Source organism: Ciona robusta, chromosome 4, assembly GCF_009617815.1.
Source record: "Ciona robusta chromosome 4, ASM961781v2".
NCBI classification, from domain to species: domain Eukaryota; kingdom Metazoa; phylum Chordata; class Ascidiacea; order Phlebobranchia; family Cionidae; genus Ciona; species Ciona robusta.
In genome coordinates, this window is record NC_143238.1 from 1,310,445 (window position 1) to 1,329,005 (window position 18,561).

General features: G+C 33.8%; 1 protein-coding gene across 5 annotated transcripts; it reads left to right on the forward strand.

The window, feature by feature from the left end:
• Window positions 1–397: 397 nt before the first annotated feature.
• LOC149736376 (uncharacterized) lies at window positions 398–18,328 on the forward strand. Of its 5 annotated transcripts, XM_089876780.1 has the most exons (33): window positions 398–545; window positions 847–1,013; window positions 1,332–1,499; window positions 2,036–2,074; window positions 2,311–2,439; window positions 2,587–2,673; window positions 2,987–3,141; window positions 3,364–3,940; window positions 4,737–4,886; window positions 5,177–5,365; window positions 5,694–5,891; window positions 5,955–6,035; window positions 6,115–6,260; window positions 6,455–7,790; window positions 7,863–7,997; window positions 8,867–8,935; window positions 9,048–9,196; window positions 9,465–9,771; window positions 9,828–9,955; window positions 10,104–10,287; window positions 10,583–10,731; window positions 10,955–11,111; window positions 11,185–11,747; window positions 12,270–12,361; window positions 12,673–12,752; window positions 13,033–13,163; window positions 13,750–13,840; window positions 14,446–14,536; window positions 14,928–15,079; window positions 15,550–15,686; window positions 16,049–16,154; window positions 16,653–16,742; window positions 17,317–18,328. In XM_089876780.1, exons 2-33 carry the CDS (start codon window positions 944–946, stop codon window positions 17,592–17,594), a joined length of 6,414 nt encoding a protein of 2,137 aa, XP_089732906.1. In that variant the 5' UTR covers window positions 398–545; window positions 847–943; the 3' UTR covers window positions 17,595–18,328. The 5 variants fall into 5 exon arrangements, with proteins under 5 accessions (XP_089732906.1, XP_089732904.1, XP_089732903.1 ...); XM_089876778.1 differs by having other exon boundaries at window positions 2,311–2,673; window positions 17,320–18,328; XM_089876777.1 differs by having other exon boundaries at window positions 399–545; window positions 2,311–2,673; window positions 5,958–6,035.
• The last annotated feature ends 233 nt before the right edge of the window (window positions 18,329–18,561 follow it).

Genomic DNA, 18,561 nt, shown 5'->3' on the forward strand with positions numbered 1-18,561 from the left:
CAATTTATAAACATGTCATAATTCTTGAAAAGTTAAAGTTGTCAAATTTCCAAGAATAACGTTTGTGACGTGTAAATGTAAACGTACCATTTGTTTAGGCGTTAAAGAAAAGTAACTTGTAAAAACGCTTCGCATTTTAGACGTAATTTTCTATACACTTTTTTTAACAATTTAAATAACAACAAAAAATATTTAAAACTACACAACCAAACGCAACGTTCCTATGACTCTGTATTACAATATGTTACTTTACTTTGAAATTTATGAAACTAAGGAACAAATATATGTTTAAGGTGCAAACAAAACAAAAGTCAAAGTTGGCCTTTTTATATACCAATTTATTATATCTTAAAGTCTACACGATAGAGAAAGTTTGTGAAAAAAAATATATTTTTTTATTTTTTGCTTTTTCGTGTCATCCATTTTAAGAAGAGAAGCAACAGTGGCGTACAAGTTTCCGTGGATACAAAGATACGCTTGTTGAATTGTAGAGAAGTCGAAAGAAGTACTTAAAGATCTCAAGACCGCGTTGGCAACAGGTTAAGGCAAGTCTAAGTCTATTGTCTGCCATACAAAAGCTACAGAGCACTCGTTTAACCACTTGTGAATACTAAGTATAGAAACATGACAATCATTATATGTAGCAGGTTGCTATGTTGTTTGACTTTTGGTTAGGTTAACTTAGGTATGTCACTTTTGAGGAGTTAATTTATAAAATATAATTTAAACTTTTGTTGATCCAATAGAATATCAAAAAGTTTTTTGTTTGAGGATATGTATATAAGAATAATAGAGCAATGTTTATTATTTGACATTATATACCTTTTTCTTACATACAGTTGCCTCTTGCCTGTGAAGGTATGCACGATTTTGCGAGTGGACATGTAGAATTTCCAAATGTTTAAAATGGTTTGGAGGTAGCACCAACATTCAACTGGAAAATATGGATTACAAATTCGTCGTACTGTTGTGCTTTGTCACCACATTACAGTTTCCAGATGGCAATTGTCAAAGTGAGCAAATAATTGTTTATTTAATTACTCTTGTTTTAAAATTCCACTTAACAGCATCAGCATGCTTGATTTTGTGTTTTGTATTACTGTTTATTGTTTATGAAGATAAGACAGATTAAAATTTCATATTAGTTTTAAAAAAAGATTGATCCCATGTAAACTGGGTGCTTCATTGTATGAAAGATACCTACCTGTTTAACACGTTTCTCAAATCTCTGTACATTACGTACTGTACTGTACTTGTAGGCTTAATGTATCAAAATAAAAAACAGAGCTATTGAATAAATGGCAAAATAAACAAATTTCTCTGCTACACAGTAACACTCAGTCCATCCAAGTCATTTGCCTTCGAATCTACCACGGCATCACTGGAAACTTCTAAGGCAACTACAATCAACATGGCAACACTGCTGCCTACTAGCTCTACCATGATGTCAACACCTGTTATCACAACTGTGCCATCCAGTATGGCTTTCATGGATGCAAGTAAGTACTCGTAGTTACTTAAAAACGTGTATAACCAACGAATAAAAAAGTATATATAAACATATTATATTATATATATATTATTCTGTTGAAAGCACATACATTGAAAAACGCTCAGAAGTATCCAAATAGCTATATAAATAGGATTTCCTTCCAAAAAATATTTTGAATTTTCTATATTTTAAAACGACACTTGATTCTGGCCTTTTTAGATGAGTATATAAAAGTCTGTCGAAATATTAATTTAATAGCCTACCCATATATAATTTCGGAAAAAATATTTTACCCAGATCTAATGTTACATAAACTGTGGACTGTGGATGTTGAAACATTGGTGTGTCTGAAAATAAAAAAATGTGAATGTATATGGCATGAAGATTTATATATAATAATAACATGCCTATTGGTATGTGAAAATAAGCAAGAATGTAGATCAAGATGTGGTTACATTACAAGTGTTGATTTGAAATGTTGAGATTTCTTATGTTCAAGTAGGTTGTTGACATTTTTCAATTGTAATTTGTATTTATTTCCAGCTACTACTTCAAGTAACGAGGTTCTTGAAGGCAGTTCGGGTAAGATAAAGTTTTGTTTGTTCTTTATTTCCCATGAGATTTTGCTTAGATGTTTTTGTGATACATAATAGTTGAATGAATGAATAAAATTTATTTCGTCTCTTTGATCACGATAACAAAGAACAAAAGAGTTAATAAAAGCAAAAAGATGGGTCGTAACAGTAAAACAACAGTTGTTAAAAAACGCTTCTTGATAAAATAAGAAAGAAATAATGTTTTTGTTATATTTAATACAGAGGGCAGTGGGGTAACAACGGCCGAAACTGTGACATCTACAACAGGAGTTGACAACACTGAGACAACAACTGCAGTATCGACTACTTTTGTTTTCAACACTGAAAAAACTACTCAATCAATTTTCGAAGGTTCAGCCAAAACAACATCTGTTGATACTTTGAACACAACAACAAACAGTGTCAATGTTTCCACAAATCCTGTTACAACCGCTGCACCTATCAACGAGATTTCAACTGAATCAACAACAACAGTATTTGATACAACTTTCTTTTCAGCTACAGCAGAAGATGAGGGCAGCGGAATGTTCACTACTGTAGAACAAACAACAGTTACTACTGAGCCAGTGTTTGATGTTTATACAGGTACACTGCTAAATATTTTACATTTTGTGCTTGAAAACAGCGATTCCACTGAGAACAGCATTTCCAGTGATAATATTTTATTATTTCACATCCCAACATTTCAGTTTAAACTTTGTATTCACCCATTTTCTATCAGGGTAATTCGGGTGTTAAACTCCAGAACTCAGATTTAATACAATCAACATTTCACTACTAAAATTAATTTGAGCTGTTTCAGGTTTATATTTATTTATTCTAGAAATAGTTTCTCTACTTTGTAGTTAAACTGTGCTTTTTATTTCGATGTTTACTTAATTTTTTGTATCACACCCAGTGTTTGTCCTCGAGAGGTTCATGAATGCATCTGACCCAGCCTTTATTGAAAACCTTGAAACTGCATTGGCAACGTTATATCATGTTGCTGCTACTGGATCACTGGTCAATTCTCGAAGAAAGAGAGATGTAACAGTCGGAGACTTCACTGTTCGGGTCAGCCTAAACTATGTGTAACCTTAACCTAATAGTAAGACTAATGAGCCAAGTCAAACAAAAGGCGGACAAAAACGTGCATTCACGACACACACCGCACAGTAATTGTCCTTTGTGACTTAAATGTGTTGTGTTGTCACTTAAATGTGTGGGAACAAAGAAACGCGATTTAAATATCAATAGATGGAATTTAATCAATTGGCTAAACTATCTTTTGTTCAGGTGATCAACTCCACAAATGACCCAACATCAAACACGACTGTAATTGCTTCTTACCGAGTCAATCAAAGCAACAGAACTTTACCAGCATCACAAGCTGTTAATACAATATCCAATACCAATGCTGCAGTTTACAGAAACTTGCTTGCCAACGAATCTATTATTGCTACAGAAATTACCATTCAAGCGAGTGATGTGTCACCAATTGTCAACCCCACAACTGCTACAACTGATGTATTTACCAGCACAGGGCAATTTACAACAGAAATGACAACTTCGGCTGATACATCCAACTCAACAAGTGTGCCAACAACTATAACAAACTCAAGCAATAGTACCCCACTGTCTACAGTTCCAATGCAATCAACTGAAGCATCAACAAACACAAGTTTAAATTTATCTGCTACTACTCCAGGTTTTAATATTTCTGAACAATCAACTATGTTTCAACTTAATAGTACAGCTGTTACACCAACATTGGCACCAACTGTTAGGGTAACTTCCGTTGCTACTCCAAGCATAACCACACCCACTGCAGTTGAAAATGTTACAACTCAATCAACTACACCAACCAGTCAAGGTATTGTAATTAAAAGATATTACGTTTTTCAACGCACTTTTTATGCAAAATATTTATCAGCCACAAAACATTTTAACTTAAAAGTTTAGTTTAAGAAATATACAGGTAATAGTTTTATGCCACCATTTTTACATGTTTGTTAAATATAGCAAACTGTGTATGCTCAAGCAAAAAGTGTAGGAATGATGGAGGTTGCACGCCGTTTACTTTTGTACAAATTCCATTAACAACTAGAACTACTTCACTTTGTACATGTGGAGACAGTTTAATTCTATGTACATGCAACTCAGGTATTTCGCGAAAAGCTTCAGCCAGATTCTCTTTTCATGATTTTATTAAAGCAATGTTTTTATTGTTTTAATTGCATGTTCTTTTTAACTATTTGTAGTGTTTATGTAGTTATAATTAGGAAAACAGATTTTAGGCTCTTCCTCTAAAGAATTATAGAACACTTTCTTGATCTATCTCTGTTCTAGAAACGGAAAAATCTAATTTTCTTTCTTGGCGGACAAGAAAAAAACAAACATAAATTTATTCTCCATTTTATAAACAAATTTTAAAATCAAACATAGTTTTCCTTGTTCTTTTTGATGCATCACTTCTTTTTTATAAAGCATTACACCCCCAAACAGGGCAGCAAAAACTAAAAACCACTTGGTTACTAAACAAAACAACACAATACTTCACATTATACTTCACATTAATATAAACATTCACACGAAAGTTTAAATATAAAACAACAACATTCACTACACAGTTATACAAACATAATATTTTGAATTCCTGTTTTCCGTAGCCACAACAGATCAAACAACAACAAGTACAACAATGAGTACAATAGAAATGATGACAGTTGTCCCAGTTACAAGTTCACCAACTACAGTAGCAAGTACCAATACATCAAACACTGAAACTTCAACAGGAACAACTGTTGGCCCAACAACAGGTAAAGTTTATGGTTTTCTTCATTAAAATTTAATAGGCAAAAACTTGTTGTGAAAGAATAAAAGGGAGTAGGCCTACATATGTAAATATTGAACCTAATTTTAAATACAGCACGATGCTGTGAAACAAGCCTTATATATGATACCTTAAATTATTTTGTGATATTTTGCTTTTTTACTCCAATAGAACTCATTTTATATTTGAATAGATTATATAAGTTTCATAGAATATCACTTTAACTAAAAACTACATTTTGCTAGAAAACATTACCAACTAAAAAATACATAATAGCGTCCACTGCAAGCAACACGACAGCTCTATTAGTTACCACACAATCCTCTGTATTATCTACTGCAGCGAATGCAAGCAATACCCCAACCAACAACACCACTGTACCAGATACAACACCAGGTGTAGCAAGTAATGTAACGCTTGCTACTTCACCTGTTATATCAGCGAACACAACTATGACAATCCCTGGTAAGAACACTGTATGTTTAAATATAAAAAAACAACCTTGACTGAACTGTCAAGGAAATATCTCTCATTATTGACGATGAATCGTAAGCTGGCACGAGGTGTATGAAACAGAACACTTGTTTTATAACCGTTGTTTTCCTGCCATGTGAGGATTAAGTAAGTTACATTTATTCATTAAAATGCTCTCATTGCATAAACCTGGGCTGCAGCAGATAAATTTCAAGTGATAGCACAGTGACATGTTGTGTAATAGGTCAATTCCAGCTTATATCGACCGCAACCTTTGAATATAATAAAATTGTAAAATAATATGTTTTTTTTTATTTAGATACAAGTACTACTCAGACAAATGTACTGACCACTCAGATACCTCAGACAACAAACTCAGTTAATTTTACCAACCTTACCCCAACTCTATCTACAACCAATCCAAACATTACTGGACCAATTACTACTATAGACAATACAACAGTATTTACCCCAACAGTTACTGTAGCAGGTCCAACACAAAGTACTGTAACAATGGGTAAGGAGTTTTGATATGACATAAAACTTTTTATTGTCATCAATACATAATACTTATTTTAAGTAGGAACAGATACTCCTATTGAAAGCACTGTTATGTCTACAGCAACTACTATACCAGTTACTCAATTCAACTTGTATGCAGGTAAATATATGCTTCATGTAATTTCAGTAACATTTTATATTAATGTTAGTTATTAATGATTTATATTAATTGCTTCCAGTTATTGTACTGCCCGAATACCAAGATGCAACAAATTCTACATTTCTCAGTAATGTAAAGTTAGCACTTGATGATATTTACAACAATGCTCAAAACTTGACTGTATCCAGTAGAAAAAGAAGAGCTACTCAAACATATGAAACAATAGTAAGTTTTTAATCATTGAAGTTTATATGAAAAGCATGTGGTAGTAAATGCCTTTGAAAGTATATATCTGTGTCAAATACTACTTAGAAGGTATATGCAAAACCTGAGACCATTGTCAATTTTTATGTATATTTCAATACCTGTGCTACGATACTGTAACTGTTGGCTGCACTTACGTTTGTGACTTTTTTTAGATTATCAATGCGTTAAATGATGCTTTGGACAACAGAACAATTAGAATTGAGTATAATGTAACTCGGGATGGACAACCTGTGAATACAAGTGAAGCACAAAGAGTTATAAGTGGAGTAACTGAGTCACAAACAATCAATAGTTTTAATACAAATGGAATAGTGGTTCGAAGAAGTATTTGCACTTCAAGTGTTAACAGTATATGTCCAGGAGAAGTAACCACATCAACCACAGTGGAACAAACAACAAGTACACAAGTTACTACACCATCTTCTGTATTATCAACCACTGATGATATCAGTTCATCTACCATAGCCAGTGCATCGACATCTAATACACAGATGACCAACACACGAGCTACAACACAAACTCCTATTGTTTCAACTGACAACACAACCATGTCAACTATTACACCTGTGACGAATTCTTCTGCTGAAACTGTTATGACAAGTGCAACAACATTTAATACACAGATGACCAATACACAAGCTACAACACAAACTCCTATTGTTTCAACCACTGACAACACAACCATGCCAACTATTACACCTGTGACGAATTCTTCTGCTGAAGCTGTTATGACAAGTGCAACAACATTTAATACACAGATGACCAACACACAAGCTACAACACAAACTTTTATTGCATCTACTACGAATAATATCAGCATTACATCGGCTACGGTTCCTAATGATTCTAGTACAACTGACATTGACACTGGAACAACACAACCTACAGCACAACCTACAACACAAGCAACAACACAACCTACAACACAAGCAACAACACAAGCAGCAACACAACCTTCAACACAAGAAACAACACAAGCAACAACACAAGGAATAACACAAGCTACAACACAAGGAACAACACAACCTACAACACAACCTACAACACAAGCAACAACACAAGGAATAACACAAGCTACAACACAACCTACAACACAACCTACAGCACAACCTACAACACAAACTTCTGTTGCATCCACTACTGATAATAGTAGTATTACACCCACCATGCTTGCCACTAATTCCTTCACCACCCCTGTAATAAACACTGCAACAACAGCTACTACACAAATAACACAACAAACAACAATCACACAACCTACAACACAAACCACTGTTCTATCAACCACTGGCAATTCCTCTAGTACAGTTATAACGAGCACTACAGCAGCTCCCATTACACCAACAACACCTCAAACTACAACACAAACCCCCATTATAGCTACTACAAACAGTATCCCATTATCATCTACTACCCTTGTCACAAATTCTTCAACCTCTGCTCCAACATTCACTTCTGCAAGTACAACAGCAACTACTGTATTATCTAGTAAGTAACTATACTTTCAAAAACTGACCAATAAAAATATTTTAATACATAAACCTGTCCATACTTTATTAGCTACTGCTGAAACTACTGTCATGTTGACTACACCACAAGCTACCACTGGAATCCCAACTACAACTGCTAGTGTTACTACAACCAATGTTAACACCCCTGGTGTAAGTGCAAGCACAATGGAGACTACCACTACAGGTAATTTTATATTTGTTTAAACAAAATTGGCATATGTGAGAAGTAAGACTCAAGATAAACTACTACAGTATTGACTAATGGGAATTTTATTAAAAATAAAACCAAACAGCTTTAATATAAAACTGTCATTTAATCTTTGTAGATACACAGGTATGAGCTCAATAGATAGACAGGTATAACATTTTCCTTCTTCTGATACTTCAATGTTTTCCAGACAGCCAAAGATCAAGTTTGAGGTTTAAAGGCTAAAACAGGACCAGATGTGTTAGTGAGAAAGGAAGTCAAATCATTATAAAGTTTAAAGATAAGGTTAATCTATTGTTCTGGTATTCAATCAATATCAGCAGATTGTGCCAGCAAGGTTCTGTTATTTTGTACATTAGTGATTAGTACATGTAACACTTAAAACCACTGGTTCTTAACAGAAGGTCTGCCAAAAGTTGGATTCAATTTTGCTCAATAAATCAACCTTTTTCATAAATGTTTCAGAACTTGCTTATGTAAGCGAAACTTTATGCCAATTTTAATTTTAGCTTGTCAGACTTGTTGTAACAGTGAGTATAGCAAGGCATGAAAGATGAACAAAAAACTGTTTTACATTTCTTTCATAAACCAACAGTTGAAAAATAATACTGTTTTCTCTGTTAATCAGAAATGTTGAGCATAGTTATTCGTAAGGTTTTGCGCACCTCTGCTAAAGGGTAGTTCATAAAAATTCATTTCTGTTTTTATTGGTCCGCTGTGTCAAAGATTAAGAACCACTGCTTTAAACAATGGAATTACTTTATACCTCAATAATTTAAATTCAGTGACTTGTATTATTAAATTTTACTATCTAATCAACTAAACACAGTTTCAATTGTTCACAGTTGCCATTACCAACACCATGGGAGTGACCACTGCTTCATCACAACCTACAAATAGTACCATATATGCAGGTATGTAGTTTTGTATGGAAATAATGCATTAGAAGATAAAGTATTGTTTATCATGTGAAAAAAAAAACAGAGTAAATATATATGAAAAAACAAATGAACCTTTAAATTACAGTGGTATTTTTGGCCTCATATCAAGATGCTACAAACCCAACTTTTATCTCCAATTTTGAAGCTTCTTTAAATTCTATTTACAATAACGCTCAAAACCTCACACGTACAAGTAGACGAAGGAGAAGAGCTACTGCATCATATGACGCAAATGTATGTATTGAATTTAAAATGCCTAAAAAATGAAAAAATATCTCTTCACTTAATTATCATTGCATTATAGGGTAACTTTCGAAGGTTTTCACACAGCTGTTATATATCATAAATTTCACCCTGCCTTTTTTAATTTTGTAGTTTGTTGTTTTTATTTTTTTTCTTCTATTTTTTCTGTATGAGTGACAACTTAGATAACCTATTACTGACTAAGGATTGGGGCAAGTATCATGCCTAAGACCACATTCCTAAGTTATTTTTATTCTAGGTACAAAACTGTACAAATGACGTGCCTGACAACACAACTGTTACTTGCTCATACAACTTAACCAAAGATGGTCGAGTTGTGAACGCCACTGAAGCAGCGAATATTACAAATCAATTAAATGAAACTGCTATGGCACAAACTTTCACTGACAATGGCATAATTAGTCCAAGGATTGGTTGCGTTTCAAGTTCTAGTTCAGCTTGTCCGCGAATAGCAACAACAACAACAACCACTGCTGTGCCAACGACAACATCATTTCTCATTACTTGTCCTGTTGATGTAGACAACGAGTACCAAGTATTTGTTGGTAAATAAATGTCTTCTTAATGTTCGGGATGTATTGGTAATACATTTGATTTACAGGACTTACTAATTCAGCTGGTGGTGTTATTGATTCTAGTGCAAATGGCAATCAAATAAATCAAAGTATTACAGAAGTTCTGACTTCAAATGATCCCAATTCAAACTTTCAAACTTGTTCGCATTCAACTGTAAGCTAATTTAAAAATTTCTAATTAATTTTTTTTTGTTTACTAATAATGGTTATACATAGATGGTTCTTTTATATATGGATAAAATTGTGTTTTTTTTAATATTTTTTTAATTTGCACCAAAGAACAACACTTTATTTTTTCCCAGATATACTTCTATGTTTATCGAAATGGAAGCCAGCTAAGTTCCGCATATGCGATTGGTTTGCTAAATGAGAATACTTCATTATTGCTACAAACCTTTCAAAGTAACATCGCTGATGTATCTGAGGTTTCTATTGAAACAAAAAGATGTTCAGCGCCACCTCCTGGCACTAATGAAATACAAATAGGTGAGCAAGCAATGTTTAATACTTTTTCACAACATTAATATATAAGTTGCCATATAAATCTTTTTGTATACAGTTGTTATTATTCTTATCATTTTTACCTTAATATCATATATTTAATTTAAACTTTTGTTTATAAAATTTAAGTTTTATAAGCAAGGGTAACCAGTTTAAGTTTACAATTCAAACACAGCCCAGAACTGGTACAATCCGCATCTGCTTTATAAGTAATTTTGTAATGATACGTGCCCATTCATTGGAGCTCTGCTGTCTTATTAAAACTATCTTGTTGTTTAAGATTTAGCAAATGATGATTCTGCTGATTTGTCAACTGTAGCCTTTAAAAAGGAGTTTATTCGAGGTCTTTGGTTATCTAACCTTGATGTAGATCGGCCGATAAATAATTGTTCATGGATACCTTTAATTCAACTAGAAGAACCCTTCCATGTAAGTCATGCTGTATTGTTAAATATTTTGATTCTTAGTTTTACAGCTAAGAGTGTCATTTCTGCCGATCTAGCTGCAATTTTTTTAGATTATTATTTATAACTATTTCTACAACCTTCAGAAAAAAGGGGTGTAAAAGTGATAGACCTTTTTTGTCTACTATATAAAATACCGCTGTCCAGATCACTATCTTCTTTTTATAAACGCCTTTTGTTTCACACAGTTTTGCGAAATACAAGAAACATCACCATGCAGTTTCACTGTGGTTTTTATACCAGGATCAATTAATGGTGAAGCGGTTAATGAAAGAAATCTTCTCTGTGCAGAACCTCAATTTTTGGCTACAAATCTGAAACGTTATGTGACTGTACTACCACGATGTGAGTAACTGAACCAAATTGAAATAAAAATCAATTTTAAACACAATTATCAGTTCATTGAATTTATTTTCAGACGTAAACTCATCCGTACCACTACCAGTGTGTAGTAGCCAATCAACAACAACCCAAATGACTTCAACCACTTCAATGGCTACAACAGGACTTGTAAACCCAACAACTGACACCACAGCAATAACTTTCTCACCATCAACAACCGATACAACAACATTAGTATTAGCTTCTACAACAACTGGCATGGGGGCAACATTGGGTTCTACAACAACTGGCATAGTGACAACATTAGGTTCTACAACAACTGGTATGGGGACAACATTGGGTCCTACAACAATCGGCATAAGGACAACTACAACAACTGGCATACCACCAACCACATCATTGAGCACCACGTCATCTACAGATTCAACCACATTAAACCAAACAATAATTTCCACAACTGTGTTTGACACAACAACAGATGCTGTGAACACAAGTTGCCCACCTTGTCCACCATGCGAGGATTTCTGGATGATAATTGCAATTGTGTTTATCATTCTTTTCATCATAGCGCTGATCATCATCGTTGTTTTGATTTATCTTCTTTGTAAAAAAAGACGAGATCTTGCTCCTAAAGATGAGGTGAGTGCGAATGAATAAATAAATGTAACTTACTTTATCCTCACATGGTCAGTCGTTAAAACAGGTGTCCATACACCTTGTGCCAGCTTACGAATTACCATGTATGTTACTTTGTGGGTGATTATTTTTGGGGGATTTTTTTACATATGGTTGACAATTTGGACAACCTATTAGTGACCACTGGGTTGGAGCGATTGCCATTAAGTGTCTTGCCCGAGGACACATACGCCCACAATGGTAGCAGCGACGAGCCTTGAAACCATCTGGTTTGCATGCAGTCGCGCTAACCCCTTTGCCGCGGCGCCGGAGTGGCGTTGTTCGTAAACAATTCCTGGTCTTTTCATCCTTATAGTGTTTACGAAAAAGTCAAAATAAAGAACTTTTGTAGCTACACCATAGTATATGAATGGTGAACTGCTCAGTGATAATTCACTGTTAACTAAAACCAAAACTCTTGTTTCTTAGGATTAATTTTATGTATAACAAGTAATTATCTTACGTGGCATACTCTGTTTTGTTTAGAAAAACATAGGAGTAGAAACTGGACCTACAGACAATATAACTCATACTGATGGACCAATTCCTATTATTCCTGACAAACCAAAACCCCCTAGGTAATTATAATTCAATAATAATAATAACTTTTATTTGTCTTTTTGATTAAGGTAGCGAAGATTTGGAAATATTTTAAATGAAAAAAACAGATATGGCAACAAAACAACAGTTGTTGAAACATGCTTACAGTTAAAACATATTTACATTTATTTGGAAGAAAAAGCGTGGCCGCTACTCCTGGCAGATAAACGAGCCATTTACTTTAATTAAGTTCAACTTCTAATAGAAACAATAAACAAATATGTGCATAAACTGTATATAAATATCAACAATCAAAGTTTGTTGCTCCATGTTTTACTTCTTATAACAGGGACTTACCACCTGAGCCAGTGCCAGCAAAGCCACAGAATATAAAACCTGAACCTCCTATCCTCCCTCCACATATATTAGGTTTGTACATAAACAGTTTTTTTTTAATTTTACTTAATGCAGATTTTTAATATCATTTCCTTGAATTTTCAACATTGTCTCTTTAAAAAAAGCGAATTTTTTAATATTTTAATAATAGTGTTTTATTTTATTTGATGAAAAATTGATCCATAAATTGTAATACCCATTATTTGATAGGGTTAAAAAGGCTGGCTATTTTTAAAGTCACTGATGAACACCTGGATAAATTGTAATAATTATCATTGCATTCCACATATTATTTTATTACCAAAATTGACAGAGCCGAGTTTTGATGTTCCACGAATGGCAAGTCCCCCCAGTAATAAAGAAGTGAGAGGAGGAAAGTTCCAAACCTCCATCCACCCGATGAATCTTCCTCCCATCCAACCTCCTCCATTATCTGATCGATTCGTAAGTTTGCATTGGTTTAGACTTCTGTTTCTAACTGTAAGGGGGCCACAAATAGGGGCCACAAGCAGAACTGTGTTTCTGTCATTGTTTTGTTTAGAAACTAATTGCTATAAAGTGGTAAACAAAAAAACAGGCATATACATAAATGTATCTGTATGGGTAAATACAAACAAATCTATGTCTGAAAGGGACCAGAAGACTTGCATATTTATATTTTATATAAGGACAGGTTTAGTTCCATGGTGTACAAGTTACTATATAGCTAGAATATGCAATAGCACTTTGGCCAACCTACAAAAATGTATTTTATATGTTTACCACTATTATAAAAATTGACCTCAAGGAAATGCCCAATAAAACTTTATCAATTTTATATTTTCCACCTACCCAATGTAAAAATGTTATATTGAATTTATTTTTGAAACAAAAATTCATGGCTTGAATTAACCATAGTGTATCCTGCTGTGTTTATTTAAATCCCCCCTCCACCCCCCTTTTCACTGGTCAAGTGCTTAAATAAATAGGAAGCGCACTTTATGCCTAGTTAACAAAAGGGATTGTCCAAATTGTGTTTTTTAATTGTCAGTTGCCACGCCAACGCTCGAATATAGACGAGCATCGAAACAAGCAACGATTGAAAAGAAAATACTCTCAGAAACATCAACTGGACAGTGAGGGTATGTTGTTTGCTTAGTAAACCACACAAAGGACCATTGACGCTTTAAAACTATTCAAAATATTTTTGTTCAAAGCACGCACGAAGCGAAGGAACCATTGTATTCTTGCTGTGGCAGAAGTTTTGATTTCATTACAATATATTTAGACCAAACAAACATGATATGTGTAGTGAATAGTTCTCTCTCTTATATGAGGCAAATGGCTGTAATTAATAAGGATTATGTTTCTAATTTAAATTAATGAAAAAAGTTATACTTGTGTGATGGGGCAGACTGTAACACATGCCGGACATGGTAACACAGTGGCTTTTTATAAATTGTTGGTAACAAACAAACCATGAAGAAAACACCGAAGTTTCTACAAGTTTTGGAACTTTTGGTAGTTGATTTTATTTTTGTGTTTTTTCTGTATGAGCTGCTAATTTTGACAATCAAATATTGAACACTTGGTTTAAGTGTCTTACCTAAGCATACAGGCAATGGTAGCAGCATCAAGCCTAGAATTTAGTATCCTTTGGTTAAGTGGCGCATGCTCCAACCACTGTTCTATGGTGGTGGAACTTGTCTACAAAACAAATAAATGACCCCCATGTTTCAACATACAGATCCTACTGCACAGCAAGCATACAACCAAGCACAAAGTGAAGTAGATTCTGTTCTTCAACCAAGCACACCAACTGTGTTTCAACGACCTAGGTAACAACACAAATTATATAAATTTAATTTTCTTAACAAAGAAACGAAATAAAGTTAATGGTAATTTGGAAAAAATTATGTTGTACAATTTTTAATGTGTAATTTTTTAGGATTTTTAAGTACAAACGTTAAATTTAAATTAAGCATCAAGTTTTACCCACAGATGTCACTAAACTGTAACACAAGGATGTATTTTTACAATCTTCTTAACCATAAAAAAATTTAACTATAAGAGATTAGTCAATAGTGATATATTAATATAACTATAAAATATTCTATAGTTTTTTTATTTTAAACAACAGTAATAACGTTATAAAAATTATGCAACTTTTTTTTGATTCCTTTTTTTATTAAAATTTTCAATAAATTCATAATATTCCCATTAAAACAGAAAAAAAATGCACAAGCGTCAAGGTAAAATGAAAGTTCCAGATCACCAGGTTGATCCAGATCTTAATTTATTATTGGGTCAATACAACCAACCACCAGGACATTATACCCAGCTCAGTTCTTCTGATACAACGCCTAAAAAGCCTGACAAAAGTAAGTCTTAACTTTATTTTATTCTATGTGGATGAGGTCCTATACGGTTGCATGTCATAGGACCTCAGAATTGCGGCAGAGTTGGCCCATTACCACTGCTATTGATTGGGTATTTAGTAGTTGGTACTGCTATTTTTTTCGCCTGTTAAAACTTATACCTAAAATTATTAGTTGCAGTGCTTTTTTACAAAACATTAAATATTAGTTTAGGTTCTAGCACTGCCTACTTTTTTACGAAATTCAATTTTACCTTAATTTTACCTTGCTGTATTGTTTATAACTTATTATTATTGTATAATTTAAAATGTGTAATTCACAGAAAGTTTTTTTTTGTAATTAAAAATATTTTATCTGCAGCATCAGATGGCTAGTATTAAAATTTATAAAAAGTGCCAATTATACATTATTTGTGCAAACATTAACATACAAATTCCAGGCAGTGTTATCTAATCCAAAATGGCATTTTCCAGATGGGGTTTCACCGAATGACACCCGTGAGAGAATGGCTGCTTTGTTAGAAGATGCGTTTAGTTTAATTTCCCCACGTAGTAACAGGAGTTCAGATATTCCAAAACCATTGTCACCATATTCACTACAAGAATCAATGGTTAATATTTACCTTTTTATTTAAATGTAACTTACCTTATCCTTGCATGCCCAGAAAACAACATTTGTTATAACACAGGTTGTTCTGTTTTATACACTCCTCATCTCATTTGGTAGTAAACAAATAACATTCAAAGAATCATATAACTATATCCTCACGACTCCCATAGACTGTTGTTAATTGTTTAAACACGATTAGGATATTTGGATATTATGTGCTAAAGGGGGCCATCTTCCCCTACCGTACTGTATATCTATCAATATGACAACCTATAAAACACCACTGGAGTATCTTGCCCAACGACACATTGATGGCATGTCATATCATTGTCTCAAATAATATTCTTCCCATACATTGCATAGTTCCCTGATGACCCTGATGGAGTACTGATGCCCGCTCCTCATGGAAGAGGAGATTTAAATCCCAGGAATCGATCTGTTCCACCTGTGCTTGTGGCAAATAACTCAGGTTTGTCTTCATCATCATTTGTTCAAATAAATAAATTTATGTTAGTTATTTATCCCAGAGTGGTGGGGAAGCAAAAGTTTTTGTTTAACTTTTGCCGTATTTCATATACATACCCAATGCTTGCATAAGAATTAGCACATATGCAAGTCCATGGGTGATATTTTAATGGTTAGGGGTCTTTTCTATTGGGGCTAAAGAGGTTAGGTTATTTTGTGTGTGTGACTGACAATTAACAAAACAATACCGACCACTGGGTTTGGGTAACTATGTACTACTTTAAGAACACATGCGCTGATAACATTTACCATTAAGGTATGTTATTGTATGTTAAGCTATCTTACTTATGCTTCTCTATGTAATGATTAAATCCGCCAATTAAAGTATTTGATTCTTTAACTTAATACAACTATCATAGTTCCTTTCTGAGTCAAAAGTGTTAATTCCATGATCTTTAAACCTCAAACAATATTTTCCCCAAAATAATTAAACTTATTGCAGGTAAACCTCCGTCATATTTGGTGCCCTCTGCAGCCTCACCGAGTGGCCAACCAACGTATATAACTCCAATACGAAGAACTAACGGTCCAGGTATAAAAAATATTGTAATCTGCGTTTACACAAACACGTATCATGTACTGTACAATATGGACTAAATTATATTTTCCTATTAAAGTTGACATCCTACTTAGGTTAACTGCATCAATGTAGAAATAGTTTTGGCTTGAATAATTACTGTCACTTATTTGTACTAGCATGGTGGGCCACATCTTATGCTATAACACATGTGTTTTATTTTATATAAAAAATTGCGACGTGACTGCACCTTATCTGTGCCATTTACACATAATTTAAACATATGACCACACATGAAGACATTGTGTTACGTAACCAGTCATACTCAAGTACAAGTTACCAAGTAACTACAAAGTTTGTGGTTGGTTTTTTTCTGTGGGAATTACAATTTTAAAAACCCATAAGTGCCTTGAATTTGATCAGTGACAGTCTAGTAATTTGTCCAACACAAATTGATGTTTTGAACCCATTACCTTTTGTTTCATAGTAAAGTGCTCATACCACTATACCATGGCACTATTATATTTTATTTTAATAACTCTATACATGGTACATTTTCATAATATTCATACTCCTTGTCCTTATATAGCAGGTAACACATGGACACCATACCGTGCATTCGATGAAGTATCACGCCTTCAATCCTCACTCCCTAGCAACGACAGCGACTTACAATCGTCCCCATCTTTACCTCATTCAACTGATAGTCCGACCAACACGACCCGCTACCCACCCCTAGTCGATCGGAATAGTCAACTAAACTTTCCCTCAACGTCCTTACCCGGTAGCGTCTCCGACAGGTCAGTGGTGAGAGAAATTGAAGACGAACTTGCCCGACTTACGGGCGCTCGTTCCCCGCATAGTTAAACGTACTTGTGCCAAAATTCTCACCTTTTAGTTCCAGTATTGCAATTTCAACATTGTGTTTTATCTCCCACATTGTGCTCCCTATTATATTGCATTGGTTTTTATTACAAGTGTCTCCAATTGAATTGTGTTATGGTGCTGACCCGTGTTACGTACTTAATGTGTTGATTCCGAATTGTGTTAAAATAATTTGTCGTTCACAACGTAACTGTGAACGCCCAGTCAAGTGTTTGTAATATTTACTGTGAGTTTTGTAAAACTTAAACCCATTTTTGGGACAGTTTCTATAAAACAGCATTTTTTCTGCGTTTCTGTAAAATGGAATCCAAAAATTGTGAAGCATTACACTTATCATTGAAACGCCACTAATACTGTACGATATTGCATTAATTTTGAAGTTACTTTTTACAAATTCACTGTAACAACAGTTTACACAACTAAATATTGCTATGTGTTTTACAAATGTATTGCAAAACGCCAAATTTTACCACCACAACTCTGTAAGTTTTACTTGTATTTTAGTGTTACGTCGTTCCATGTAGTCCTAGTTCCTTTGTTATACGTAGTAGTAGCTTTTACATATTTTCAGTCTATTCTGCTATTATTAGCGAAATGTTTTAATAAATATTTGATATATATTCGTATAAAAGGTTGCATTTGTTTCGTGTGGTTTATTTTGGTTACAAAATCGTCATCACTGTCAAAGTTTGTTAATTAAATGTTTAAGAGCAAGAGCGGTCGGTCGTTTTTAGTTCGTATTATTTATAAGTATATAGTAGGGTCGGGGTGATAGGACACCTTTTCATTCTAACCAGTTTCTAACGACTACCATAGATCATTAATTGTTTAAAACAAGATCAGGACATTTTGATATTATGTGCTAACGGTGTCCCGTCTTCCCCCACCCTACTATATACGTCTGTGTCGAAAAAAAATTCTGTGAAAACACATGTCCGGCCCGAACAAA